Raw genomic sequence first — 19316 nt, forward strand, 5'->3', positions numbered from 1 at the left:
CAGGCACTGGGGGAGTCTCTGTTCCCCCGAGCACCGCCAGGAGTGACCAGGAATAACGGTCACAAGCTGGCAGAGGGGAGGTTTAGGTTAGATATGAGGAGGCGCAACTTCACGGTCCGACCCTAGAAACAATGAAACTATGAATTAATCTGTCCTTGTGATAAGTCTCTATTAGCATTTTTGTGTGATTCAGGATGTGCTTTGCAGTCATGTTCAGTCCTGACTCCATTCAATCAACTTCATAATTGGTTTCTGTTGCTGAACACATGCTGCTTTTGCCAGCAGTTTGATGATAGACACTGTAGTTAGTGAGACTCCCTTGTATGTGGTAATAAGATGAGGGCTTTTTTTCTCTCTGCCAAGCAGGGGGAGGGAGAGACCTCATCATGTATTTGTGTAAATACAGTACCATCACCAGAAACAGACAGTAAGGACATGGGATCTAGGTAACCAGATAAAAATCTGGTTAGTTTTGAAATGAGTTTGAGGTCCAACACCTGCCCCTGAGTCCCTGTGGTTTAACTTTCAGATTTTCATGTTTTCTGTAAATGCCTAGTGTATTCAGCTGTTGCATGGAAAATCCCAGCGTAGCAGAGCACTAGGGTGCTCGCTACTAGCAACAGTAATAAGGACAGCTGCCAATCGATAGGGCAGCACAGATGAGGGTTGCCAGGGCAACTAATGTTGGTCAGCTGGCTAGAAGAGGGCAGGGCCGGGCCTTTATAAACAGCCCAGGCTGGAGCCTAGCTAGCAGTTCCCTTCTGGCTGCCGCAGGAGCAGGACCTCTGCGAGGTAGCCGAGCAGGCCGAGTCGATGGTTGCCCTGACTGGTGGCAATGATGCAGGCAAGCGAACCCTATAAGAGGCCGTGACTAAGGAGCCGAGTGAGTGTTGGGTTATAAGCCACACTCAACGCTTCTTGTGTTTGCGTTATAGCCGTTGGGCTCTTGGTTTAGTTATGGTTGTACCAGAGGACCGGGTGAGGCTGTAGGGGTGTGAGGAGGCCTCACGGGAGCTCCCCAGTAATCTGGGGCCCCGGGTGCCCAGTAGTGGCACAGGGAGCGGTGCCAGTGGGGCACAGCTGTTTGCGCCGGAGAGGCGCGGTGTGCGGGGTTTCGGACCCCAGCCCGTGAGGGTGGTATTTTGCCCAGTGGGGCAAGCGACCCAGGAAAGGGTCAAGGGGCCAGGCACGGCTGTGGCCATCTGAGCCCCAGAGGGGGGCAACGAGTGCGAGGAAGGCCCCAGAGGGGGGCAACGAGTGCGAGAGGCGCGGCACAGGCCCCAGAGGGGGCGAGGGTGAGGGCTCAGCTTTGTTTGGGGGCATGTTGGCCGAGCCCTAGAGCAAAAAAGGGGGCAGCGAAGAGCCCTGGAGCTAGCGGGGTATCCCGACCCCAGCCTAGCGGGGCAGTATCGGGAGTAAAGCCCGAGTAAGGTGTGAGACCCCAAAGGAGGATTAGGGGGCCAGGCACGGCTACGGCCACCTGAGCCCCGACCGCGGGAAGCGCGGCACAGGCCCCAGAGAGGGTGAGGGAAGCGCGAGCAGCGCGGCACAGGCCCCAGCGAGGGCCGAGCAGAACAGAGCTGTACAGAGGCCCAGGTGGGGCGAGTAGGCCCGGTGGAGGGCGAGAGGGGAACAGAGGCCCAGGTGGGGCGAATATATGCCGGGAGAACGTCCGGTAGAGCTGCGAGGCTTGGGGCGTGCTAAAGGGGAGGTTTGGAGGCACGCATTAGCCCTTAAGGCGGGGGTGCACTGAGGTACCCCATACAGAGCAGGGGCAGTTCGACTTGCGCTGTGTCTTAAGAGATAAAGGCAGCCTCCCTAATTGAACCAATTACCATCAAAGATGTGGCGGGCGAGGATATGAGGGTGCTGGATCACCTACGCTGACACAGCAGGGGGCGCTAGTGGGATCACGGCCGCCCCTGCACCCACTCCGTGACACCCAGCAAACAAAAAGAAAGAACGAATGCACAGGAGAAGCCATGAGACTGATAATATGCAAAGGACTATGCAATGCCCACAAAAACAAAACAAAAAACCTCAGAAATATTGCCCACTACTATTTCAACAGCATAAATCTCAGATGTAACATGTAGCAAAGGAAACTCAAATGCTGATAGACAGGTGATATTTTTTTCTAAGCTAGCTCTTTCCTTTTAACACACACACCCATGCACATTTGTGCACATGCACACACCCTGCTTTCATCACACGGAGTTATCAATGTACCAAGCTTGGAAGTCAGCTGTGTCTTCTCTGCGGTTTGCTGTGGTGCTCTCTTTCCTCACCTCACTGTGTGAAGAATTACTTGAGCCATCACACTTTTTTTAAAGAAAGCTCAGATAGGTTTAAAATAATTTGATAGGCATCCAGAACCTCAAAGTCATGGGCTTCTAGAAATTTAAAAAAAAAAATACATAAGCATACTAATATGATGATGCCATGACTCATGAAATTTTTTTCTGAGGGGGGCCATGAACTCATTTTCCCCTTCTGGGCTTAATGGTGCCTTCTGTTGGGTCAGTTAAAATAACAACTTTTGTTTGTATGGGAAGTCTTTCTTTTCTCCTTATTTATAGCAAATCTGCATTTCACACCCACCCTCCTTCACCCAATCTTATTGCTGTTTTAAATCACTGTGAATTAACATTGATGCTGCATTCTCGAAATGACACAGTGGCATTGCACCTCGATAATAAACCCTTTCAGCCAAATGTTGAGAACTTCAAATAGAAAGATAATATTACAAGTAAAGCTGTTGCAAGAGGCCAAGAAATTCCTACAAACTTGGCCTGATGCTATGCTGTCTCATTGACCGTCCTCCCAGAAATAGACACTAATTCATCCTCCTACTGAAAAGTATAATATGTTGGGCAATAAGGAGTGCACAGAGGTTATGGCTCTCATAAAATAATCACACCACTACTCCTTATACAGCAGATTCTCCCGAGTAGGATTAATCACAAGTTATTAAGAGTGCCCACTGTGTGGGAGTTTATGTTTCAGTACCAGTGGCAGATTAGATTACAGAAAATTTAGTTTCAGATGAACTATTCAGTTCAGGTAGATTAATTCACACTGCTGGTGCTTACCAGCCGGTGGAGCTCTCCTTTCCGACTCTCTCTCTAGTGATTCGAGGCCCTTACCAAAAGCCACAAACAACTGGGCAGATTTTGTCTTCACCTAGCAGCAATTATTCTGTATATAATCTCTCCTAGATCCTTATTGGAGAATGATGTTTAATCCAGGTCTGGATTAAATTATCAATGCTAAAATGCCAGAGGCCCCAGGATCTTCACTTGTGTGATTACATCTGGGTCCTGGATTTAAGAAAGAGTATGATGCATTTCCAGTCCTCAGGGCCACAAAGACAAGCTCAGAAGCAGTGACGTTGTCTTGTCAGCAGAGACCCTAAATGCCTGCAAAGACCCCACGTCAAGTGTTCACAGGAGCAAGAGAAGTATGCCATATGTCTCTGCTTCAGAGAGCACTGCCACGGACACCACAGAAGAGGACTGTGTGTCTGAGAAATGCTGAGCAAGTCTAGCCCACCCAGAGGTAGCAGTGGTTCCCCCATTGCTATTTCTCCTTCTAGAGGTTGGCAGAAAAAGGAGAATCCACAGGGACTACTTCTAGACCCGAGACAAGGTCCTTAAAGTTGTTTCCATGCCAGGTAGGAGTGAGAGCCGGTTCCATGTCACGACTGCTTCAATCCCATACTGATAAAACCATTATCTTATGATAACTGCCCAGCAACCTATGTGGCCCTGCAGGGCACAGGTAGCAAGGCAGCTGCCCTGCCTCAGCAGGTCCCAAGTGAGTTAACCCTCGAAGGAGAAAACGGAGCGCTTTCACGCCAGGCTTACCTCTTACAATGATGTTGGTGGACTTTTTTGCGGGGTTGCCCACGTTATTATTGGCGATGCAGCTATAGGTGCCAGCGTCTTCTGAAGCGATGGCGGGTATCGTTAAGGTCCCACCGTTCAGGACGATTTTCTCAGGCAAGACCCCGATGGATCTCACCCACGTGAGGCTGGGAGCCGGTTCTCCTCCTGTCGTCACGCAGACTAACGTAATGGCCTCCCCAGGGTTCACCACAATAGGGTCATCCACCAGGAGCTTGATCGATGGAGAGGCTGGAAAACAGGTGGACAAGAAACGGGTTGCACATGAGGGGAGATGGCATTGCTCACTCCACGAGTGCCTAAAATTCAGGCTGCCAGGCATTTTCCATGATTACAGCCTGCTCTCAGTAGCTTGGCACTGCCAAACTGAGGGCTGACTAATACTCATGTTGAGTTTGTATTTTTATGGTTGATTCTCAGAGGAGTGGCTGCGATGGACAATTTGAAAAGGTTTCCCCACCTTCCAAAACTCCCCTCCCATGCCATTGGTGCAATCTGGGTCTCCAAGGCAAGGCATACTCCTTGTTAACCTTCCCCGTGTGACCAGCCATGGGAAAAAGCTGCTAATCAACCAAGGTGAGAGCCCACGAGTTAAAACGAGGCTGGATCTGTGTCTTGCTGTTCACTCTAGCCATGTCTGTCAAAAGCAATCCTTCCAGAGAATGGCATGAGTTACTGATACTGGGCCAAGGAATGGGGGGTCCACACAGGGGAAAAGTCCTATATGCTGGACAACCTCAGCAACAGCCACAGTAAGTCTGGACTTCAAAGAAATACCTGCAGTTGCTAGACTAGATAGGTAGAAAACAGCACTTCAGCTCAAACAGAGAGCTTTTTCAGTAAATCAGAGCTTGAATCTGGCCACTGTGATTTCACTTCTCTTGTTCTCTAATGCCATTCAGAGACAGAGCTGCAACAACTCACAGTACACCTGAGACATAATCTGGGGCTTCTGGCTTCTCCCCTAACTCAGAGAATCCTAGAAAATGAGGGTTGAAGGGGCCTCGGGAGGTCACAGCTAGCCCAACCCCCTGCTCCAAGCAAGACCAGCCCCAGCTACATCATCCCAGACAAGGCTTTGTCAAGCCAGGCCTTAAAAGCCTCCAAGGGTGGTCATTAGAAAACCTCTCTGGGTAACCTGCTCCAGTGCTTTACTACCCTCCTTGAGAGAAGATTTTTTCCTAATAGCTAACCTCAACTTCCCTTGCTGCAGCCTGAGCCCATTGCTCCTTGTCCTGTCATCTGCCCCCGCTGGGAACAGCCCAGCTCCATCCTCTTTGCAGCCCCCCGGCAGGGAGTTGAAGGCTGCTATCAAATCCCCCCTCGGTCTTCCCTTTTGCAGACTAAATCAGCCCAGTTCCCTCAGCCTCTCCTCACCAGTCCTGCTCCCCAGCCCTCATACCATTTCCACTGCCCTCCACTGGACTCTCTCCAGCTTGTCCGCATCCTTTCTGTAGTGGGGGGCCCAAAACTGAACACAGGACTCCAGATGTGATCTCCCCAGTGCTGAATAGAGGGAAGAATCACCTCCCCTGTATTCAGCAATGCTCCTACCAATGCAGCCCAGGATACTATTACCCTTCTCGACAACAAGGGCACACTGCTGGCTCACGTTCAGCCTTTTGCCCATTGTCCCCCCAGCTCCTTTTCTGCAGAGCTGCTGCCCAGCCAGTCATCCCCAGCCCGCACTGGTGCATGGGGTTGCTCCATCTGAAGTTCAGGAACAACCCCACTGTCTCCCCTTGTCAATGAAAGGACCATCTCTGACTGTTCTCAACCAGGGGATAAACTTTGCTAGGTGCAGAGACCCTACCTGCTATACTTATCCCTGTCCATAAACTGGAAAGGAAACATTAGAGGCTTCCCAGTCACAGGGGATCCCCATGCCCAGAGCAACCCAACATTTCCCTTCCCCAGCAGAAGCCCAATGCTCTGGTTTTCTTTTACCCCAAGAGCCACACACTGTACCCAGCCTTTTCATTGTCTCTGATGCTTCCCCAAAGGGTGAAGGCTGAACCCCTCTTCCAGGACGAGCAGGCACAGGGGAAGGCATCTGAAGGCAAAGCTTCCTCTCCATTGAGCTAGACGCACATATCTAACAAACATCACACGTAATTAGGCTTTGGAGCAAACTGCCTTCAGGAGTTACTGAGACCACGAACCAGACAAGATTAAAAACAGGTTGGACATTTATAGAGATGACAGGAATCTATGTAGATAGATATCATCATTAGGATGAGTATCATATGAACAAGGAGGAGCAAAATCAGGGAGGTCAAGGCACAGACTGAGATGCAGCCAGCAAGAGACAACCACCCCCAGCCCCTTCTGATAATGAATGAAGTAAAACGAAAACCAAGGATGGTGCAGGTCCCTTATTGCATAGGAGGGGAAGCTCATAAGAGCAGCTGCTGCACATGTAACATGGGGATAAGTAGCCACCAACACGTACTTGTCAAGAGCAGCCTGTGCACAAACAAACAGATTTCTTTCTACGATGGGGTGATGGGCTTTTCCCCTGTCCCTGCAAGATATTTCTAAGATTGTGGGAATTACACATTCCTTACAAGAGACCACTTCAACAGGTCCCAATCAAGACTGCTATTTGAAACCTCCTATGTCCAGTCTTACACACCACATCTGATGAATGACACAGACAAATGAGTGTCTAGAGGAAAGCACCAAAAATTATCAGAGAACTATATAAAGACAGGAAGGAAGACATGGGATTATTTAGTCTAGGGAAGAAAAGACTGAGGGGGATTTAACAAGTCTCCAAATACCAAAAAGGGTACTGGATTACTGGAAGGTAATTCTTTCTCTGAATCTACAGAGGCAGGGCAAAAGGAATGGGTTGAAATTGCAACAAGGGAGATGCAGATTGGATGTTAGGAAGCACCTTCTCACTGTGAGTTTGATTAAACACTGGACCAGGCTGCTTAGCGAGACTGGGATATCTTCACTTCTGGAAGTTTCCAAGGGCAAGTTAAGTTAAACGCTTGGATGAGATGGTTCAGACAGGGATGGTCTTGCCCCAAGCAGGAGGCAGCTGGCCAAACCTAGTTATCTGTTTATTAATTTTCTTAACATTTATATCCCTCCCTCTCCAAAAAAGGTCGGAGTGGCTTGTTGGCCCCTGAAGTGCCTTTCAGTCCTATATTTCTAGGCATCTAAAATTAGTGATGGTCATCATATTGCACAAGGGACAAGACTGTGCAAAGGAGTGCATTATCGCTTGCCTGCCCACTGAAGGAACCCTTTGCTTTCCACTGACGAGCCTGGTATCGGCACTGTCACAAACACACCTCCAAACTGATCCAGATCAGTGCACGTGTTCCTACACGCCGTGTGTTTGTACAGCATCTAGCACTATGGGTCCCCGCTGAGCCTGAGGCCGCGAGATACAGCTGCACTCCCAATCGCAACATGTGCTCCGGGACAGAAAACAGGCTAAAGATCTTCAGCATGTGTCCACAAAAGCTGGAGGCTTTTCTTTGAGGTCTTTTATTATAGTTCACATTTGAAATAATAAACACTTTCCCATTACTGGTCTGAAGCAAACTGAAGCATCAGTATTCAAATATTAGATGTACCCGCCCCCCCCCCGGCGTGCACACACAAGATGTTTCTAGGCTTGCAGGAATTACGCATTCCTTATTCCTTACAAGAGACAACTTCCACAGGTCCCATCTGAGACCACTATTTGAAAAGCGGCATATCCCACTGACAGCATTATGCCTCCAATACAGATTTGTATTATTTAAGTTACTGAAAAATATTTCCCTGTTGCATGCCATTTGGACAGCCTCCGTGTTTACACAGGGCTTTCTACCGGAAAGGCAATTTAGGCATCTAAGTGCTTTAAGGCCCAGAGAACACAGCAGGCCTTCACAACTATTAAAAGGCAAGGCACACTACCCCAAAGTTATATCTGCCAGCTAAGTTTGCACTTTCATCCAAGGACCAGCTACTCTCTCCTGCACGATAATTATTTAAAGATGTGAGAAAGCCCGGTGGAAATTTCATACTTCAAAGACACCCACAGAAATCAAATGTAGAAAAAAGGTTTAAGAGGTAAATTGCTGTTCATTATGCTGCTACAATTACCGTTATAAGTTAATGCCCATCTTGGAGTTTCATTTATAAACGCTGATGCTAAAGTACCATAGATTAGGGATCAGCACACAGTAAAATCTCCCTGCCTCGCTAGTCTTCACTCAGCACCCGAAGGGAACGATTGTCGGCAATGCCAAATAAAGGTATCGGATTTCTTTTCACATCTCTGTACCTGGCCTACCTTCATCCTCTGTCATTCAGCATTTTATATCCTGATGCCACGCGCCCTGCTTCTGCTAGGCATGTTCTTCTCTGCCCGTTCCCCCCGCACTGTCTCCTCTGATGTCTAGGGGGTTGCAATACTCATCACCCAAAAGAGAATCTGACCCCAAATGTATGTGCAGGAGTGAATATGCGTATACACACACACTGATGGAGACATCCCCCCCACACACACCACCCTCTTGCTGGGGGTCTTGTGTTAACCCTCTCATGGCTGTAGCTATTGGCTGAGCACTATATCTTGTCTCCAAAGCATCAAGTGAGCTGTTAGTAGCATCTGGATGAGGCAGCTTGGCCCCCTCCTGCCCCCAGGAACAGGGGCAGGGAGCAGCATCTGGAGGAGCGCGGGGAAGCCCAGTGACCCTGGCGGCTGCCACCGCAACAGCAATGTGCACAGTAAGAGCTGGGCAGGAGCCCACAGCTTGCGTGCTGCCCATGGACAGCCCTGGTGGAGACAAATCGGAGAGTCCAGCGGCATGCAACAAAAATCACCGGGGGCCTCAGAAATAAGGACAAACTTTCTCACTTATGAGGGTGGTGAGCCATTGCCACAGGCTACTCCAGGAGGTTGTGAAATTTCCATCCTTAGATGTTTAAGAGCAGTTTAGACTGGCACTGGGTTGGGATCGTGCAATCAGGGATGATCCTGGCGTGGGCAGGCAGCTGGATGTCATAACTGCCTAAGGTCCCTTCCTTATTTTTCTACGACTGTATGGTGGACGGCCTGGTTGCACCACAAGATGACAATCAGAATCCACCATTTCTCAAAGACCACCATGATTTCTTACCCAGCACATAAATGAATAGACATGTGGGGCCCAGGGCAATTCACAGATGAGATGTAGACCATTTAGGATGGCCTCGTAGGACACCAGTACGCTGAGGACCACGATTCAGGAACCACTAACTACACTGAAGAAGAAATGAGGATAGGTAGCCTCCATTAAGCCTGTGTTTTGTGGGAGCCCAGAACTCCTGAGTGTCAAACCCCTTTTTATGGTGCCTAAAAAACAGATGTAGTAGCCATCAGTGTGGCGTGCTTGCAAAGTTCTCCTTTCCTCCTGAAATATTCCATAGGATTAGAGAAGCTCGCTTTGAAAGCCAGCAGTAAGGTTTTGGGGAACAGCAGTTGGAAATACATTAAAGACGACACCAAATCCAGGTTGACTAAAGCACTTTGGGGAGTGGAGAGAACAAAATGGAAGTTTCAAAACGATGCAAGAGTACATAGTTTCATATGAATGAGGCAACTTGTCCACGGTTGATGTACAGATGGAGATTAATTAAAGTCTGGCTCTAGACATAGATCTGTCCACACCTAATAATAAAAAAGGTGTGCATTGTGCACTGAATCCGACTAACCACTTTGGCAATTCTTTCTCAAGTCTGACAGCAGTCAGCAACAAGTCACACATCTGTGATTCACATCAAAGATACGTGCGTAGCACTCTCAATCATCTCAGTGCTTTTTACACTTGCACATACTGTCCCTCCCCCAAATTGTTTGCAATTCAAACTGAGTTGCCAGGGGACTGTGCAGAGCTAGAAGAGAAGCACATTCTAATCTGTGACCCCGTGCTGATGTTCTCTGAACCTAAGAGCAGATTTAGGTCTCTCCTGATGCCTGTGATGATTGCCTCAGATAGATATTGCGCTGGAAGGGCAGAGGTGTCTCTCTCCCTGGAACAGCAGCTGCTAGATCAATGACATCTGACGCAGAAGCATGGGCAAATTGAAATGAGCCCAAAATACTTAGACTCGGCCTCTAGAACAGAGAAAAAAAAATCCACAGCTGGATTTATGGGTTACTAGGTATCAAATGAAAACAGGACATAAAACTTTAATAGCTATATCAAAGGCGAGCCAGAATGGCACGGCCCCAACAGCTCCGTGATGGATGGGCTGCACTAACAAGCGAACAGACCTTGTTTATTCCAGCCTAGTCAGGGTCGTGTAGGAGATTTATACCGGATTAAGCTGGGTAATGTAAGTAAGAGGGAAAGAAAGAAAAGGAAAGAAAAAAACAAAACCCTGCACTTTTCATTTTCCAATAAGATTTAGTGATAAGAAAGGCCCTACCTTTCAAAAAGGTACATGTATATTTAAGTCTAGGCACTGTAAATAGTCCTCTTAAAGTCAATGGAACAAGCAAGGGCATAAAAAAGAAGTCTTTGTAGGAGCAGAGCTAATGTGTCTGTAAGCTGTCTTTGGCCTTTGCTAGTAAACAGTGAAGAAGAGTGGATAAGAGCAAGTGAGATCATCATTACTATTCATTAACCTTCCTCACTGACGTATCACATACAAGGTCCTTCCTTTCACTACCTCTTTAACAAAAAAGCAGCCCCAAAATCACCCTTTTCTTCCCAATATGAGCCTCCTATGAACATAGGCTGCCCACTGTGTCAGTGAGTATTAACAAGTCTTTGCCTACTAAAACAAGATCCAGCAATGGGCCAGATTTTCAATCAGGGGGGTTCTTAAGCTTGTGTGTACTCCGTGATGCCCTTTTGTGGGAAGCAACCCTCACTGTGCACATACCTGAAGAAGCGCAGTCCTATAGGGTGGGTTGAGGAATGTAGCCAAGTCTGGGCAGAAGTACAAGTGAACCCCCATAGATTTGAGAGCATGATTCCTGATACACAACACGCATCTTTCTAGTTTAGACCCAGCTCTGTAAGGTGACCTATGAGACCTCACTCCCTCATTCATGCAGAGCTCCCTTTACTTCCACTTGTATTGCATTAAGGTACATGGGCCTGCTTGCATGATGTTTGCTAAAAGTGCACCCTATGAACTCTGCTTAAGCCTGAAAGTCCTAGCAGATTTCTTCCTCTCACAGTAAATTATCAGGTTACATCAAAACCGGCTTTGAATTCGAGAGCATGGAAAACAAATGAGTGTGAAGTTACACTTTACACTGAAACCACACTAAGGGCAGTTAAAATGTGTCCGCACTCTACAGATGTAATAAGATAAGTGCCATCTGAGCATCTCAAAGTTATGTCACTTCAGGTGAGGGTTAACTCTGGGCTGTGCTACCCAGCTCATGTTAGGGTAACTTCACTTCTGCTCCACAGAGATAAAAGTAGCAATGTTCAGTCCTCCAGGATCCCAGCACTCCTCCTACCCAGAGCAGGGGTGTCCTGGGTCCTAGCCACACCCTGCTCACAAGTCGTCTAGTGACAAGTCAGATCCATGCAGGCAAGAAAGGCTATTAACCCTTAACGTTCAACTACTTACAGGACACTGTGATTTAACAGCACTTAACATCCACAGATTTAGTATGGCGTAGCTTCACCCTAAGAAAGCCCAGGATTACAATTCATTCCCATCTGCAACAGTGTCCTTGTGAGTAAGGCAGGAATGAAGTGGAGGCATTTTGTTTAAAACAGAACATCCCTGAAAGAGCAGTGTGTAGCCCAGACTTCAGTGTAGAAAGAAGGGCATTGCTATTTCCCTACAAAATGCAGCATGTACGGGAAACAGTGACAATATCTAAAACACACCGCTTTCAGTAAGCACGTCTAGCATGTCATTTTGACTCAGCATAAGTATCTATAATTAGTTACTAGATTTCTCTACTATCCAACTAATTCCACCCACTGTCAGGATTCAGCTTTGACTATTACAACGGCTATATTTCTTATCTCATGACTTCAGGCCTTTGCAGAGCGTGCTCATGCACTGGCGTCAGATTCCTGGAGAGTGCAATGCAATGTGCAGATGAATATTTATTTTCCAAATTAGATCGTTCTCTAGTGCTGTGTTTTTGTGAATAAACTAGGACACAATGAGTTAAGCAAAAGAGAATGGCATTTTTGGGGGAGAGAAATTAGAAGGAGCTAAAAGCTTTTTTCAGTTTGATTCCTACCAAAATGCCAGTTTAAGCTGTGATTCTGCTGAACGATGCTATGCAGCTATGAGACACAGACTGGAAGTGTTCCTGGTCTTTCCCGCCACCCCCTACCCCAACCGCCCCCTTGGCAGACTTCTTTCTGGAGGTAGTCTGAATCCAACCATCATATTCTATTTTAGTCATGACATCTGCAATCTAACCAGGCTGATTTGGCTAAGCCACACTAATAAATAATTTCAAATGAAGTCCTGCCACTGAGAAAGCTTTGTAGATTAAGATCAAAACTTCCATTTGATTTTTAATCAATCGTGTTAGAGCCAAAAATGATGTGAGATGCAGACTTTCAGTATGTGAAATACTCTTGTTTCCCATTTAACCCTATCAGCACTTTGCAGACACTTCATGCATGTCAAACCAGAAACCCAGTGCGCCCATGGGTATATATGCTGTTCCTCCCTAATCCCTTCAAATGAACAATGCCATGTTTAAAGGCTCCCATATTTGTCTCCATGCATACCAGTGCATCTGAGCATTCAGAGTTAGCAGCAGTAAGCCACCTTTCTCTAGCTCTCAAGATTAAACAGTGAGTCACACGTAGGCTGTTAACAAATGCATTTTAATATTACCTGTCAATAATTCATGCTTGAGAGAGAGCAGAATGAAGACTGTGTACATGATCCCTGTACAGTATCCTTCGGGTGCAAATAATTTATTTACCTAGCCCTAGTCTAGGGTGGACCAGGATATTAGCAGACAAGTGCTTGGAAGTGGGCAAAATGAGTAGGCTATGATGACCTGGGTTGGGGGCAGAAACAAGGGATGAGGCATAGGCACCTTAGGGGCAGTCTCTGGTGGTGCCGGCTGCTCTGTGACAACATACAGTCTGCCCTTTTCTATTGCTTTAGTGCATCTCTGCACTTAAGCCCCTCAGGCAACATGGGTCCATGCTGGGATGCTTTGGGGAGACAGCTCTCAGGGCCTTGTTACACCTTATGCCTTAAGCTGCATGAATATTAATCCACTTAGAGTTGTTCAGCTTAGTAAAGCAGTCACACCTTAAAACAAAAAAAACATTTCTGGCTGTCATACACCTGCACAATTGTGACTTGCCACTAGAGACTTGGTGATCAGGGGCAGGATTAGGAGCCTATGTAAAAAGGGACTCGATCCTTTTTTCCTCTGAGCTCATCCCCCATACTGCTGCTGGCCAGGCACTGCCTGAGCACTGAGGAGCCCCATCTTCCCCACTGACTCCCCCTCCTGGCAGCATAATCAGCAAACCAGTCTCAGTGGCCGTGGGGTCCAGGACTGCAGCATCCGCTTTGCCCAACGCCCCCAGGGAGTGAGGCACTTGGGCATGCCTAGCCCCTCTGCATCCTGGTGTCCCTGCTTGCCCTGACTCACGAGAGGCCACCGAATCATGGGATGCTGGAGGAGTTCAACTTCAATAGAATAGGTCTAGAGAGTGGCCACAATTTAATCTTGCTTAAGGAGAAAGGTTATGGACATTAGATATAAATCTGTGGAGGGGTGCAACTTTTAAACAAATAACAAGTGCTTTAAGTCACTTAAAGGTGTTACTACGCGGCCAATTCAAGGGTTAAGAGCTCAAGCAGCTGCCTAAACTTACTGTGTAACAAGGCCCTGACATTACACATTTTGTTCTGCGAAGAGGCAGCGCCGTCTACATGTAGAATACGGAGTCAAGCAGATTGGATTCTCCTCCTGCCCCTGCCCCTGCCCCTGCCCCATGATGTGGTCTCAGGCAAGTCGCCTCCTTTCCCTCCACCTTGTTTCCCCTGTCCACCTTCTCTATGGAGACTGTGAACTCGACCCAGAAGGAACAGGCTTTTGTCTGCTCACACAGGGCCTAGCACAAAGGGCTCTGAGCTCGTTTCCTGCCTTGAGGTGCAATTGTACAACAAATGACCTAATAAACAAATAGGACAATAAAGAACCTAATCGCTAAATGCCCCTGTATAATGGGTGCCTGTGAGCAGTTGTATACCTGCAAGCTGATTATAGCTCCTCTCTCTATTTCTGTTTTAGAGCTGAGCTGCGCTGGAAGGAAATCATTAACTGGATTAAGAGCATGACAATGCCAGCTTTACTTCCACTCCTGTCGTGCATACAGGCATATGATGTTGTGTCCAGGACTACACAGAGTCATGCAGAACAGATGCAATTAAGCCATTGGTGTTGATCAAGTGGGTGTGAATGTACCTAATTGCACCTATGTGTAATGCTTTAAACCTGAATGATGTCTGATGTATACTAATGAATGCATGTTTGTTTGATGGCATCTGCTTAATTATTTTTTCTAATTATTAAAGGAGAACCAGGCAGAAAGTTTCAGTCATACAATACTTCCTATTGGTTCTAACACAGTAATGGGTCGTTATTCTGGTGATGCCACGACAGACAATCAAATAAGTGATGGGACGCATTAAACATGGGAAACAAAAAGCTCATAGATCTAATCTGGCAGGTTGTGTTTAATAGGAAACTAGGCTACATACTCACCCAAAGAAGTGCCTGATGGTCTCCAAATTAGCCTCTCGACTCAGATGTGTGCACAGGAATTTAGATGGATGAAAGAGCCCATGCCAGCAGAAGTAGCAGCAAAAGATAAACCTGCACTTTCTCAATGACAGGCCTGCTCCACTGAAATTACTGACTGCCCCTAACAGTCCCAGTCACATACTTGACTACCCCTTCATAATCCAGAAATTCCTCATTTCCACCCAAATTTTCCTTTTTGCAGCTTGAGGCCATTGCTCCAGTCCTGTCTCCTGTGACCACAGAGAAAAGCCCAACTCCACCCTCTTTATAATCAACTTGCAGGCATTTGAAGACTTATCAAATCCTTCCTCCCCCGCACCACAAATGCACACTCCTTCTTTCCCAGATTACATACCACTTGTTAGCTGTTTCAGCCTTTTCCTAGAAGTCCTGCTTCCCAGGCCTCTAATAGTTTTGTTTTTCTGCCTTGGACTCTTTCCAATCTGTCCACATCCTTCTTGAAGTGAGGTGCCCAAAACTGGGCACAGTACTCTAAGTGAGGCTTCACCAGCGCCCAGTAAAGTCCATGAATCAGTTGGGTCGATCAAGAGGGGTGCACCACACATTATAACATACCCTACACCACTCTGGAACATCCTCTGGGTGCCAGGCCAGCCAGCGAGACTGAGCATCCTTGATCTGAGCACGCCCTGCAATAGGGAGCTCTGCCAGTGAGTCCGTCAGTCAAAGAAAACTTGAAAAATCATGAAACACTACACATCTCACACATTTCTGGACCCACCAACCCAATTCATTGTAGGAAAATAATGGAAGCCCGTGGCTTGTACCAACATTAGCAGTCATGTGCTATCATCCATCATAAATCTAATGTTGTTATAACCTTTGACCAAATCTCTTCTGCCACTTTTAGTCCTGAAAATAGATACGTGAAAAACAGTCCAATCATCGGCAATGCCGAAGACGCATTTTCACTGCATAATAAAGGACTGACCTGAAATTCACCTGCAACCACTTGCATTAATTAAATATAGCAGGAGCCTATACAAATGGCCAATTTATCTGTCACTTTATAGCCACCCTGTTCCTTTTTCAGATTTTGTGTCTCCTGTCAACATCTCTCTACAATGCACATGTGTGAACACACCTAAAAAGACAACAAATATGCAGGCAAAAACTGAGTTGTAAGGACCCATATAACCAAAGTCTGATCTTCTACATAAATCTAGACTAATGCTACTTAACTTCTATGTGGTTATACAAGAGCAAATGAGGACTTTACTGTCTTGTCAATTAAAAAGTACATTAGTTCTTAATTAAGCATTGCAGTAGTTATTTAATCATGACGCTGAAGGTGACTGCAGCCTCCCGGTTGGATGCTCATGCAGATTTCAGTGAATCCTTTCGTGCTTTACACAATGACTACTGAACAGAACGGCGCCCTTAGGCTACAACACTACATATGTCACTTCCATTTTTCCATTAGAAATACCAAAAGGAGTTGTGGGTAACACTCTGAAGCCAAGCCCGGAGAGCAGAAATAATGCAAGACGTGCAAATCTAAATGCAAAAGTACACTTCACCTAAGCTCTTCCTGGTGACCTCCATCCAGGTTCAACTCGCAGCTTTGTTCGTGTCTCACAGCTCTCAATTTGTAGCAGCGTGCTTTACTAAAGGAGACCCTGACAATGTGCAGATGTCCAAACATTTTGGCATGGCTGCACAATCAAACGGGGATGTGTTGAACTGTGGGTAGACCAGCTCTCCTCTCCCATGATTCACCACTGTTGTCGGAATCCCATCATGCACCATGGTTCTCCATCAGGTAGAGGACAGAGATGCATCGTACGATATGCAGTCCAGCCCCTGATGGTACAAAATGGAGTTCTGGGGAACACAAACTACATTTCCCAATGAGGGAGCTTGAGGAGATGCGGATGAGCCTCTAGCTGGCTTGGTACAACCCGTGTTGATGTGGCGCACTGAAATGTTTCCATCAGGGTTGACCAGACCCCAAACAGAATATATCGCTTCAGTTTTCCCAACATAAAATCAAAACAGTTTGGTAAATGCAAAACCTCCTGTGAAAAGTTTCACTTTTTCCCTAGCTGTAATAAAACATTGTGAAGGAAAAATCCTGACCAGCTCTCTAAGGATCCCAGAGGGTGTATAACAAAACATTTTACCCAGAGTCCACACTATGTTGTAATACCCTTATTCTGGTTGAACCTTACTTGATTTCATAAACTGACTTTAAAGCAGCCCTGAAGAATAATCAGGGAACTTTTGAATTTTCCCCCAATGTCAAACCCCAGTAAAAAATCCATAGCTGGCCCCTCATGTCTCAAGGGCTGAGCCAAAATCCGTAATCTAAGTGCACTCCATCTCCATTTGCTACTTCTTCCCACCTCTTCCAGACACAGCCTGATACTGGGAGCATCTACACATGTGCTTTAAGGCACATTAGTCTATTTTAATGAGCATTAAAGTGTCCCTAAAAACAAACAAACCGTGCACTTTTGCTAATGTGCATTAAAGAATTGCTAAAAACCATGCTCTTTAGTTAATGTGCATTTAGATAAGCTAATGCACATTTTCCTAGTACCTCACAATGAAAGTACTAGGTTTAATGCTCATTAACTAATTTGTGTTAATGCACGTGGAGATGCACAACGGTGCAGCTGCCTGCAGTGATACAGATTGTAAACGAGAGCACAATCCTGTGTAGTCTGCTTCTTAGGAAGACAGTGTAGAGGGCGGGCTCAAGTGGGAGAGTGGATTATTACGCAGAATACCTGTTTTATTGGAGAGTCTAAACGACACCATCTTGTCGGGGATGTTGCACACATTCCTCACCGAAGCGATGCAGCTGTAATTAGCGTAGTCCTGAGGTCGAAGATTCTTTAGTTTCAGAATCTTTGTTTCCCCCTGTGCACATTAGAAAGGGCAGGTAAGGAAGAGATTAAGTCAAAGGAAAAGGCAGACTTCCAGGTGACACATGCATTGCGCTGTGATGGCTAAGTAGATGCAGGTGCTAGACCGCAAGGCTGATTTTAACTAACCCATTTCCACATACGGGGCACGCCTACACGCTCATTAATGCGCCACAATTACAACGCATTAAGCTTAGCACCTGTAATTGCAGGGCATTTCTACACACGCACATGCTGCAGTGGCAGGCGCTGAAGCTCACGGCATCGTATGAGCAGCAAAATGTGTATCAGCGCTGAGAAAATGGTGGTGGGACACTGTTGAGCTAAAACGCATCGTAGATGCTTTAGAGTTCAAAAGCACACCACCACTGTTTTCTGTGCATTGATGTGCATTTTGTGTCATTATAAAACTGCACGTGCTCGATTGATCAAGTCTGCTCCAACCCGCTGGATTGCTGGCACATCCCTGCACAAAAATGCATGTGTATAAATGCCCACCGGTACTAACGTAATGCTCTGTAATTGGTCCTACTGCGCCTTAGTGCAGGCACATGCTTTTTAAATGACACCAGTGCACAGTAGACTAATTCTACAGTGCATTAGCAGTTTTTTTCGTGCTGCACTAATGAGCAGTAGAGCTAGTCTACTGCGCCATTAGCATCACGTGTGGACGTGCCCACAGAGTCTCACATAAACAACGGTGTGGGATTTTTTTGGTCCCCATTTACTGTTTAAAAAAAAAAAAAAAAAAGGAAGAAAGAGGAAAGAAGCCTTTGTTTTAGAAGCAACTCTGAAGCCATCACGTTTGCTGCACCTCACATCAGGTAAAAGTAACCCCACTAAGAACCCCCCTACCCCCAACTTAATCAAAAACCAGAAGCTGCTGTAAAAAAAATTAAATCATAAAATTAAAAAACCCTGTTGTTTTCCTTTTTAAATCATCTTCCCCAATGATATTATTTTTAGACAGTATTTATGTAAATTATGGTGCAATGATCTGAAACAGAGTATTTAATAAAGGAGTTCTTTTCAAGAGAAACTGAAGAAAATTATAGTATCTAAGCAGGAGAATTTCATATAAAATGCTATAAGAATTGGGCATAACAAGACCAGAAACATTTGGAGGAAAGGAAAAAAAAAACTTTAATGAAAAAAGTAGGCAAAATCTTAGACTATTGTTAGTTAAGATCCAGGTGTTTGTTTCCTTGACAAAGCGATATCAGATGCGATCAAAAAAAAATCCGAAAAACTGTTAAACACAAAGACTTGCTTTTAAATCGAGAAGAAAAACAAAGACATCATGGAGCAGCAACAACAACAAAAACATTTCAACGTGAAGCAAGGCAGACGGGGGAAAAAAATAAAATAAAAACCCATGGCAGTTTGAGCACTATAACATATTTATGGTAATTTTCTTTCAGTTAGCACAACAGTGTGCCACGGATACACCAAATAAAATAAAGCTGTATTGAAACATGCATACGCAATTAATTTTAAGCACAGAAATAAAAACATATTTTAAGCTTTGCATCTGCTCTTCAGACTACCCAGTTCCAGCATATCTGAGCTGACACCAGCCAACCAGAAGGACAAGACAAATCCTGATGGCCCGAGCCCTCCGTGCAAGAGACGGCAAAGTTACAGATGTTTAGCTTCCACTTGCTATGGGGGAAGAGCGCACAGAGGATCAGCTACCAGGGAGAAGCTGAAGTGGGATAAAGCCCTATCCCCCCTACTAGCCTTACACTAAGGAAAGGCTCTGCC

General features: G+C 46.2%; 1 protein-coding gene across 2 annotated transcripts in view; it reads right to left on the reverse strand.

The window, feature by feature from the left end:
- MDGA2 (MAM domain containing glycosylphosphatidylinositol anchor 2) overlaps positions 1-19316 on the reverse strand; it is a 665957-nt gene that overhangs the window by 299423 nt on the left and 347218 nt on the right. For both annotated transcript variants that reach the window (XM_019550984.1, XM_019550983.1), the window contains exons 5-6: positions 17415-17547; positions 3867-4136 (exon numbers count right to left, since the gene is read on the reverse strand). In XM_019550984.1, the coding sequence (XP_019406529.1) occupies positions 3867-4136; positions 17415-17547 (403 nt within the window). The remainder of the gene's footprint in view (positions 1-3866; positions 4137-17414; positions 17548-19316) is intronic.

The sequence above is a fragment of the Crocodylus porosus genome, unplaced genomic scaffold, assembly GCF_001723895.1.
Source record: "Crocodylus porosus isolate Cpor-Errol unplaced genomic scaffold, CroPor_comp1, whole genome shotgun sequence".
Classification (NCBI taxonomy): domain Eukaryota; kingdom Metazoa; phylum Chordata; order Crocodylia; family Crocodylidae; genus Crocodylus; species Crocodylus porosus.